The 11,596-nt window shown below is 38.5% G+C and overlaps 1 protein-coding gene across 1 annotated transcript in view; it reads right to left on the bottom strand.

Annotated features, from left to right (window-relative positions):
* Positions 1-1,914: 1,914 nt before the first annotated feature.
* CAMK4 (calcium/calmodulin dependent protein kinase IV) overlaps positions 1,915-11,596 on the bottom strand; it is a 142,719-nt gene continuing 133,037 nt past the window's right edge. The window contains exons 9-11 of the mRNA XM_008921431.2: positions 7,348-7,474; positions 5,116-5,268; positions 1,915-2,762 (exon numbers count right to left, since the gene is read on the bottom strand). Coding sequence (XP_008919679.1) covers positions 2,598-2,762; positions 5,116-5,268; positions 7,348-7,474 — 445 coding nt within the window. The 3' untranslated portion in view covers positions 1,915-2,597. The remainder of the gene's footprint in view (positions 2,763-5,115; positions 5,269-7,347; positions 7,475-11,596) is intronic.

Here is an 11,596-nt window from a genome sequence, read left to right as displayed (position 1 = left end):
AGCATCAGTGACTTTCTACCTAATTTATAACCACAGATATGAAACTGGTCCATCTCCACTAGTTTTCAAGTGTGTTCATATTTTTCTGCCACAATAAGACACTGGTGTTGCACTCCCCAGTCTGAATTACGGCAGTTGCTGCTGGGAGGTGGTTTTTCAGACAAAATCAATGCAGGTAAAACTCCTCTCTTGCACTGCATGCATACACCCTGGTCCTCCTCCTGCACATGTGTGGTGCTGTCAAACATCATCCAGGCACACTCCTTTACTGAGTCACAAACTGGTAATCCATTCAGCACAGGCATCCTCCCTGTTTCATATCGAGCACAACAAAAGAAAATGAAGTAAAAACAACTGAAGCCCCAGAGCCTTTATGCACTGCCTCAGAGCTGCCTCTGAGATCATGCTATCACAGAGAGGTCTCCTGTTCTATGGTATCAGTTCACAGTTACTACATGATATGGTAGATTTAGCAAAACAGTAACTTTAAGAATCAGTTGGGACTACTTTTCAACTTAACAAACCATCAGATGAAGATATTTCTGCTCTCATAGATGCACAATGACTGCTCAGCAAGCTCCACTCCTGCAGATTAGATGCAACTATACCAAATGAAGCAGGAAATGTTACAGAAATCCAGTGTCTCCCATCAAACCTCCCTAGTGACCAAACTTTGATGGCTTCACCACAGTACCAGAGGGATGAGGAAAGTGGGTGGAAATGCATTTGTCCTGCAGTCACCTCACAGGAATTAAGACAGTGAAAAGTGAGACAGGTGGAGGTACCTATCATCTTCTCCAGAGTGATTAGTCTTACTGCATGGGGAAAAATCTGAAAAAGTGTCTTGTTGGCCTTACATAGCTGCCATGAGCCCATCAGCTGACTCAGCTGACCTCAAAGTGTGCACTTGAAAAAAGGATGGATACATGTACTTTAAATTACAACCTTACTTAGTTAGCAAACCTTTTTGTACAACTTCAAAGAGTTCTAAGAAGTGGATAAAAAATTTCAAGTACAATACATTCATTAGCATGCATTCTCACCTAGTAAAGACAGTTTCTTTAATCTTCCTTTATTTATTAATCTAGAGCACATTTTATTTATAAAACCTACCATCTGAATAACATTGTATTACCTTTTAATCTAATCAGGAAATACACCTTCTGAATGTTTTATTGAAGTATTCGTTTTTCAGTAGCTGATATATTTTTTCAAAACAAGCTGTTCAAGGCCTAACATCAACATAAAACCAACAAAAGCAAAGGAGGAATGTTGAGTGTATGAGGATGTTAGGTAATATCAGTATTAAAAAGTTTAACGAGCACAAATGATATTGTTGTACATCAGGTTCTTTTTGCTGTTTCTGTAACATAACCTTATGACAGTCACATGCTGTCAAATTGATAACAAGTATAAATGGTCAGACATCCTGATGCATGTTAATTTTTCAGTTCCTTTCAATGACATTCAACAAAAGCATCAAGACAGCTCAAGAGCCCGACCCTACTCTTGCAAGCTGATCAATGCACATAGCTTATAACATAAGACACAGGAGCTCTGGGTGGATGCAAGATCTGTGCTGGTGGATCACTTTACATGGAGGAGGGTCCTTTGTAAGGAAAATATGGACTGTTTATGTTGACAAATAGAAACTGGTTACTCCTGAGGTTAAACTACCCAGGAAACAACTAGATTATACTACTTGCTCCTAGACCTTGTATAAGAGTATTTTCCCAAAGTAAAATCAGTAAGCTATAGAATAGCTTCCTTTAAGCATTTACAACCTATTACATTGCAGATTACTCCCTCAGGCCCTATAAAAAGTCTTCTAGCTGCACAGTTTAGAAATTAATAAATATGGTGTCAAAAATTTGCATTTACTCTAATCCTTGTTTAGTCTATCATTTTGTTTCACTAACACTTTACTACAGAATTAAATGGCAGAAATCTGAGTAATTTTGGTTATTATTAAAATATTGTATATAAACAGGAAAAATCTGAATAAGGCATTCTCAATGCAAGCTTGAGCAATGTACATTTTCACTCCCAGTGGAACTAACATTTCAATTTCTTCCCAGAAGTAGTGGAATGGTTTTTTTGCACGTAAATCCCCAAATACTTTTTCAATTTTACAGATAAAAAGCATTATTTCATACATCAGTTTTAAAAGCATTGGTTTGGTATTTCCTTCCATTTTGTCTGCTCAAGGACTATGGATCTGGAAAGAAACAGTCCAAAGAAACTCACAACACATATAAGACAACTACTTCCATAAAATTAAATGAAACAACATTTTGTTTCAAATGCCATCTAGATAGATGTATATGAAGCATACGGATTATGGTAGGTAGTTATTCATCCCCATATTTTCACCTGCCGGTATTACTGCAAATTACACTGTTTCCATGACATGCCTTATGGAACAGTTTACTATTTTCATAAGCAGTCACATGCATTGAAGGTAGGATCACCAGCCAGAGTATTTGGCACCCCAAAGCAGAACCAGAGAGGTCAAGCTTACGAATCTCCTTGCTGAATGACAAATTAGCTGGTGTGTGAAATGACAGACCTCCATTGACATGAGGAAGCATATCGACCTAAGACATTTCCTCTGGAGCTGCTTCTGCTTCCTGAGTGGGTTTCTTTTCAGGTTTGCCACTGAGGACGGGAGATGGGTTGTGGCTGGGCTTGTTGCTGTCGTGTGCACTGTGACTGCTGGCGCTGCCAAGACGTGTTGATGCCACAACAGCTTTTACTGCAGCCTGGGAGAGAGAAGACCAAGCAAATGTTCCTTAAAAGGCATGAAATGTCAGCAATGCAGCCTCAGCACAGTCCCCTTGGGGAATGTAACTACCTTTAGTCTTCCTGGTAACATCACATACCTGCCTGGGCTTGGACAGATTTAGAAGACCATCTGAAATTCTAGACTGAGGTTTAAAATTGCTGCTGTCACAAGGTTACAAGTTGGACAACATGAACATGACTTCTTTTTTCAGCTGCAAGTGCTGCATATTTTTTTTTTAGAAACTACTTCAGGTTTTCATGTTGAAGTTAGATGGCAAAGAGAAAACCATCTTCTGCCATAATAATAACAGTATCACTACCGATTATTCCATGAAAATTTCACAAACGAAAACAATATTTATTATTATTGAACTATTGCATATGCCAAGCACAATGGTGTGGAGCATACAGGCAACTTCCTAAGGATATACATATAAAACCACTAATTCGGGTAGGCTTTCATATCACGCAAAATATCACAAAATGAAGACAGTCATGAAGACAGTGATATTAGCCCTTGCCTCAAAGAGTTTTATTGCCTGAAAAAACAAACATACGGAGGTGAGGAAAAGAAATCTCTGTGTATGACAGCTCAAGTTACTTTTGACTTGGCTAGATTTTTGCTTAGGCGTCACAGAAGCGGGTCGGTGGGAGGAGATGAGGAGTAGAGCAAGTTTTGTGGATACCTTGGAGAGGTAATCATGCTGAAACAAACAAACAAACAGAAGCAAGGAAATAAAAAGAAAAAAAAAGAAGATGCTAATGACAAACAGACTACATCGTCATTGTCAATAAAAACGAATCAGCTAACACAGAATATGAAGAAAAAGTACCAGTAAAAAGTGGTAAGACTTTTCAAAGTGAGAGTCCAGACCTCTTAAAGCAAAATTCACAGAGATCCCCTTAGTGGTGAGAGGATTTTGGACAACTGATTACAAGAATAGGCCACTCAATGATATTATAACGTCCAAAGATACTTTTAGTGTATCTCTCACAAGCTATATGGATGTTTATGAAATAAATTCAACACAGCTTGTGAAAAACAAAATCATGACTGAGACCTTTAGAGTTATTTAATAAAAAATGTCTTTACATAAAGAAAGCCTGTCTCTGAATTTGTATGTTGGGAAAGAGAGGATAATTTCATATTATTCTTACTAACGAAACAACAACTAAAGCATGTTCTGCTTGAGTTTCTGCTTTGGTCTTATTTTTTTTGGCTAGCAATCAATTGTCTAAACTTTTATGGTTTATTTTACATGTATATATGTGTAAAACTTTTAACTTCACAATAAGTGCTAACTTCAATCAATTCTCTTAATAATTGAAGATTTGATCGTTTAATCTTTAACAGAAAAGCAATGAATAAGCAAACTTATAAAAAGCATTAGCTTTTAGTCACAAAAGAATAAATTGACTACGGGATCTAAATAAACTGGTCTTCAAAAAAATCTTTTTAGTGATCAAAGGTGTAAAACTATAAAGAAACACAAAATCAAAGTATCACTGTGAATTATATGCACAGTCTCTGAGACTTTTGTAAACGACAAAATGTTTTTCTTTGCCCTGTAGAGCTTCTCTGTCACAGTTCCCTATTAATATTGAAAAAAATTAGCAAAAGGAAAGTTAAGGGTCATTTTTTTTGTGAATTTAGTTTGCACAGAGTTTGTAAAGCTCTCAGTTAAGATGCTTTTAACCCTTATTCCCCAAGGCTACAAGGGCAGCTTCACTGTAACCGTTGGTAATAATTTCTGTGCTGAAGTATCCCTGGAAATATCTTCTGAGCAGACACAAATCTTTAACAATTGAAAAAGGGATTTGGGGAGAAGAAAGTTTCCTGATGTTATGTCAGTTAGATGCCTAGCTGCCTGCTGGTAGAGTAACTCAGGGTGGCTTAAAGACCAAAATATGCTACAGTAGATTAAATTTCTTACAGATTTATGGATGCTCATTAAGAAATTATTCAGAATTTTGTTCCTTCTTGTCAGTACTATAAGGATGCCAAGCAGTACAGGACAGACAGATGGACAAAAGGAAGAAAGGAAGAAGGGAAGGAAGGAAGGTAAGAAAATTGTGAAAGTTGTGTGCATTCTCATCAGTTCTATCTGTGTAGACAGAGTTATCAATCCGCTTCACCAATTTTTATTTATTTGGTTTCAGTTATCGACTAAATCAGCTTCCACTTCTTCAGTTTTCATCAGTTACCTTAAATAAAAATCTTCCATACCACTATGGAATGTTGTCCTCAAAAGACATGTAAGTTTTCTGCAAGGCTACTAATTTAATTGCTTGCTTTCATAGCCAAAACAGACACTGTGTGCAGAGACTTGCCTTAAGTTTACGCCGGGCATTGAATTCTTGAAGTTTCTTTTGTGCGTTGTCCATATGTGCAAAATTTGCTGCCTTCCCTGTGACCCATGGGTGCTGCAAAGCCTGTAGAGTGGTGAGGCGTTTCTTGGGGTCTAAAACAATCAACTTTTTAACCTGCATCACAAGCAAGAAACACAAAAGACTATTAACCTTATTCTTCATTTCCATTTATCTAGCTTTGCATTTTGGGGTTCTGGTCCTGGTTTTGGCAAGCATCTTAGGTGAAAGGCATTCTAGGAAACCAACAAGAATTTGCATTTGTGTCTTTGCAAGTATTTTGCTTCTGGCATTTCTTGGTCCTCCATAAATAACATCTGAGTAAGACAGCCATTAAGGGGGAAGAGAGAAGAAAAACAAATCAACCGGTTACCAACGTATTAAGAATAGGTACCAATGCAGCTGACCTGTATCTGCCATAGGGTGTTGCATGTCTGAATTGCCACATAAACCCTAAGAGATTCTCAAAATAACCCCAACCAGGCAGTTTCTCTGAGCAGTGTCTTTACTTTTGTATTTGAACAAGTTTTAAATGGGATTAGAAAGTTTAAATTATAGTGTGTGCAGCTCATGCAGACTTGTACCATGCAGTCACTGTCAGGTACATCATAAATGAAATGTTTCTTTCAGTCTCTCTAAAACCTCTTGTACACATGAACTAAAAACCACTGTACAAGTATTTTTCTCTTAGCCCACCCTGAAACTAATGCTGTTCACACCAGTCTTTCTGTCACCAAGGCCAGTGAAGCTGCACCTCTCCAAACATGAGAGTAGGACATTTTTGGGAACAAGGCACTGCAAACGTACCCCTGGGAGTGGGGTTGGTACAAAGTGTTGGATACAAAGTGTGTCCAGTCAAGCCATCTTTCACGGGTTTTGCTGTTATGTCTGGACTAGTAGAGTTTTGAAAAAAAGAGAAAGGTGGGGATGGAGTAACAAAGTACATAGATGATACTTTGCAGAGCCACACTTACCCAGCTCTCCTGACTGCACACCCTCCTGGAGCAGAGTGCAAGCGATGGCACAGGGCTCCACTGCTGCTTTGTACCCAAGTGTGAGGGAAGACTCGCTTTAGGGTTCTCTGAAATTTCCCTACAAAGAACTATTAAAGAAAGATGGTGCCAGGCATTGTGACGAATCCAGCCTGTTGTGTCTCCATGGAAGAAGTCAAGGTAAACAAATCCCTTCAACTGGACCTCCAGAACTGCCCACAGCGGAAGGTTTTAAGAGTCATGGCCTTCATCCTTATCTACAACTTCCTATACAGTGTTCAAACCTGAAACTTTGAGCTTTATTGTACCAGAACTGTATGGAGCAACTTGGACAAAAGCTCTGTATGCACAATAAATAAGCAGTTTTACTTTCAGGCTGCTGTTTATCTGGCAGTAAATGATATTTTTTTGACTTTAGAATAACTTCGCATCTAATCAAACAACAAAATGTACTTTGAACTTCTACAGTCCTTCCATTTGAAATGTCCTGAAGTACTTCACAAACACCAATTACATAGTATTTTATGACAGAGTTTTGTATAAGTAATATGGAACAGACCATTTGTGTTTTCAATGTTAATGAAATAACTGAATTATGCAAGTGATTATTGACTAAAAATCAGACTCAAGCATACCTATCTCTGCAGATCAGCATCTCCTGAATCCAAATTACTTTATCCAGTAATGAAAGAATGCAGTGCAGATAGCATGTCAGCTCTTGCATTTTGCTAATGGACCATATTTAAAAGTAATCAGCCTTCTCTCAGAGGGACAGAAAAAGTCTGTCAGAAAAGGCAGGGGGAAAAAAGTTTCATTTCCTTTAATATTCTTTCCCTAAAGCTCAGGCTTGAAAACTGAAAAAAAAAAAAAAAAGGACTTGTTTTTACTTTCCCCTGAAGGTTGTTACCCAGAAAAGAGGAATGAGCTTCAGAGCTGGAAAAAAAAGGCAGGCATATATGAACACTGTGACAGCTGCTAACAATCTGGCCGGTTCAGAGAAGGACCTGAACATCCATGGTTTTGAGGGCAAAATTACAGCACTGGACTAACAGGGATATTTAACAGCACCCTAATATGTCAAAGACAAAAAGAAAAGCAAGGGGCTGTACGAACAATTAATTAACCAATTATTCTTCCCCCACCCCAAAAATTGACTCAGTGGAAGTGATACTAGATACTCTGATCTGATTTTTGCTTTACTTACTAAATCCTTGGCATTCAGAGACACATCATCCCACCAGGGGGACACAAAGTCATATTCACAGTTCAGGATTCTCTTAAACATGTACTGATCTCCCCTGTCATCATAAAATGGTTCAAAGCCACAAAGTCTGCAAGGATAAAAAAGAAATAAATTTATCAAAGATTAATTAGTCTTTGGATTGTTAGGAAAAATTCATGGTATTATTTTTCCCTACTTTGTATTCTGTAGACCCCTTTGGAAAACCAGACCTGGCTGTACTCATGAACTCCTAATTCTACAGAGTAGAGAAAAATGTGGTCAAAAGTATTCATAAGCACTGGGAAAGGCTTGTCAAATTGTAAATTTTCCATTTTCAATGTCTTTAATTGGAACTATTAGTACAGGGACTTACCGTAAGAGTAGCCATACACCAGTTGGTATCTGTATACCTTCTATATGCTAACAAATATTTTCTAGCAGCTCTTTGCTCTGCTGGTCTCAGGTCGAAGTCACTTGAACTACCAGTTATTCCTCAGTCTAAAACCTTTGCTCATCACTGCTGTCTGGGTGAGGCTTCTCCCACTATGTGCCTTTTTGAAGTGGGTGCAAATGGGCACATTACTAAGTTACAATTCAGTGTAATGATGTTTTCTATTTTAGTCTTAGTTTCTTTGCTAGAACTTTCTGACCTTACTTTTTTAGACTGTTTACAAGCACAGAGTTAACGTGATCACAGAGTGTTTATCAGAATCTTTGTAACTCTTGCCAGATGAATAGGAATTAGCTGAGGAACCTCATTTTACCTGTTAGAAGGTTTTATATATCCAGTTAGGACTGATTTTTGATTATGTTCATCCCTGTACATTCTTTCATCCTATGATCCACAAAATGTAAAAACCTCTGTCAGGTTTTATTAATCACCCCACATCTTTACTTAGGTAACCTACATACAAACAAGAAATGTGATCTCACTAATGACTGCATTTTTGAATATATTGAATAATACAGATCCCAGCACAGATCCACACTGCTGGCCTCAGGAAAAGCAAACTCACAGAAGTGGTTTCCACCTATATAATGTCCTTTTTTATTGCTTCCTTTTGCTTTAATCATGCTTGCACACATAATCAGATATTTTTAAGTGAATTTCCTATTCAACCAGAATGTGATCTGAGCTAAACAGAAAGTCTATCTGCTACTCTGCCTCCAGCAAATGCAACAAGCAATGAGATGATGACAGGAAAACAACAGCAGATATAATGATCAAGACAGCAAGAAGTCTACAAAATGTAACTTTATAGTTTAACTTGGTTTTGTATTTCTAAACCCAATCAATGTGCTTACTGTCCTGAAACAGGAGACTGGCGCTCAAGGAAGAAATGTGGTTTTGGGAGTGGTGCATAGCTGTGGATGAACAGTTGCATCACATTCCACTGCTGAAGAGGAGAAACACTTCATCGTAAGCACCTTCTGGGCACATTATTAATTTCCAGGTCTGTCAGAGATGTATTAAAACACCAGGATCCAGCCTCCAAACACCATGTGCTTCAGTAGGTGGGAGCTGGCCACAGCACCCCAGCTGTTGCCCTCCTCTTTGCCTCCTGTCCCACTACCATTTCTGGACTTGTATCAGGTCACTGTCATCCCCATGGAACATCTTTGCTGAGAAGCGTTGTTGGGCCCCTCACTGGGTCAGCCCAAACTGGATTTTGGATACCGGGTGACACACAGTACGTTTACATACACACATACATACACACAGTATGTTTAAGACTTCATCTGACTGCACTGAAAATCTCCTAAGTTTTCTCTACTTTCATTGTAACTCACTATTATCACCTTTTGTCTTTTTACAATTTCTATAGATATGCTTCTACTTAAAATAAAAATCCATTTCAGCAGACAGATTTTTTTTTTGCTACATGCCAAATGAGATGAATAAAACTAGAGGTGTGATTTCAAATTAGATTAATAAAAGCAGAGTAAGATTCAATGCAGTTGCTCTTCATTTAATTTTATTTTGAAATATCATTTTATTGTGATGACTCATTTTATATCAATTACATACAAATAGAGAAAAAACCAATGCAAACAGCTACAAAAACAATTTAAAAATGACCAAATGGTGTTTTATCGCCTTTTAAGTTAGTGAAAAGCCATCTTTAACTAAATCCATGTAATTTCAACTACAGGCAAAGCCTCTGTATTTGTTGACCTCTATCTGCATCTCAAACATACCGAAGGATTTCTAATATAGGAATACACAAGGACTGTTCTTTCTGCCTTTTAAAACTGTAACATGTGGCTTCTCTGGAATTATGACAGTTGTCATCAATAGATTAATATAATTTGCCTCAGGAAAAACTGTTCAGTCAAAATATGTGTCAAAGTTTTTCTTAATCAAATGCTAAGTCCATTTCGATTAACAAGAAGATTAATAAGAAGTTTTATGCAGATCTTCTGTAACATGGTTGTTGCTCTTACATCCATTCCAGTTTGGAGGCACATACAGCAAGGTAATTTTTGGACTGTACTGAAGAGCATTCCTTCTATTAAACAATGAGACCAAGATATGCAACACTGTCCTTTAGGCTGCAGGATTAATGAGTTAGTTATTGTACATGTACCATCAGGCCATATTGACCCACAGAGCTTTACATGCAATAGAAGAGCTTTAAATGTGGACTACTGTTAAAGCTAAAAGGAAAATATAGCGAAGTGGATTTTTGCCTGGCTTATTCCTGCACATCAAATTGGATTTCAAGTTGGGAGTAGGAAGGATCATAAGGAGGAAGAATCATAGAATCATAGAATCAGTGGGGTGGGAAGGGACCTCCGAGATCATCAAGTCCAACCCTTGATCCACTACCACCGTGGTTACCAGACCATGGCACTAAGTGCCACATCCAGTCTCATCTTAAAAACCTCCAGGGACAGTGAATCTACCACTTCCCTGGGCAGCCCATTCCAATGCCTGATTACCCTCTCTGTAAATAATTTCTTCCTAATATCCAACCTAAATGTCCCCTGGCACAGCTTAAGACCATGCCCTCTTCTCTTACTAAGAGTTGCCTGGGAGAAGAGATCAACCCCCATCCGGCTACAACCTCCTTTCAGGGAGTTGTAGAGAGTGATGAGGTCTCCCCTGAGCCTCCTCTTCTCCAGGCTGAACAGCCCCAGCTCCCTCAGCCTCTCCTCATAGGACTTGTGCTCGAGTCCCTTCACCAGCCTCGTTCCTTCTCTGGACCTGCTCCAGTACCTCAATATCCTTCCTGAACTGAGGGGCCCAGAACTGGACACAGTACTCAAGACGTGCCCTCACCAGCGCTGAGTACAGGGGAGGGATCACTTCCCTGGTCCCAGTGGCCGCACTGTTCCTGATCCAGGCCAGGATGCCATTGGACTTCTTGGCCACCTGGACACACTGCTGGCTCATGTTCACAAGTGGAAGAATATCCATTCTGTCGGTGTTCCACTCAGAGCAGCAACTCACACATTTGTTTTTACACCAGTGCAGAAGTTCAGTATGTTTTGGGAGCATCTTCTGAACAGCTGGAAGGTTTTGAAAGGCTGCATATAGCAAATGCCACTCCATATATTCAAATAGGAGTTTGATTTCTGTTCTTGCTTGGAGCTTGCCTACACTTGAAACCAAGTTCTGCTTAAGAAAGGAGCTCAGTTTCAAGTACAACAACTTCTTTAAGCCTTGAATAACTAGAAAAGACCAAAGCTTAATCTAAGTGGCTTTATAAAGGGTCAACAAAAGTCATCTCTTCAATCTTAGGGACAGCCTTGCTGACAACATTCACATCTCTCTGCCATGTGTGGAAACCCCAGAACTGACAAGAAATGAGCACCTGGCAGGCAATTTTTGAGATGTGATCTTTTACATAAGGTCTGGATCTTAAACCAGACCCTGAGAAAAAGGGTCACATTTAAAATGGAGAAGATAAAAAAATGGGAAATGGAAGTATTGTAGCCTATTATTTACCAATACATCAAAGAAGAGCTGTGAATTATATGAAGCTTATATACACAACAAAAGATGTTTTATGATATTTCCATCAGAGGGTTTACATATCCTTACATGAACTTTTAGTATAAATCCTAGAGAATGCAATTACTTCTTTGCAAAAGACAAAAAGAAAATAATTCTATTATTACACACTGTACTTACTGGACACAGTTAAAGAGTCCTAGTAAGGGAAACATAATGACCCAGATGTATAAAATCCTCCATATCTTTAATGTACATATGTAAAATCTCATT

The sequence above is a fragment of the Manacus vitellinus genome, unplaced genomic scaffold, assembly GCF_001715985.3.
Source record: "Manacus vitellinus isolate BGI_N305 unplaced genomic scaffold, ASM171598v3 scaffold_23_pilon, whole genome shotgun sequence".
Lineage (NCBI taxonomy): Eukaryota > Metazoa > Chordata > Aves > Passeriformes > Pipridae > Manacus > Manacus vitellinus.
The sequence above is the reverse complement of the archived record's forward strand: the minus strand, read 5'-3'. Positions and strand labels throughout refer to the sequence as shown.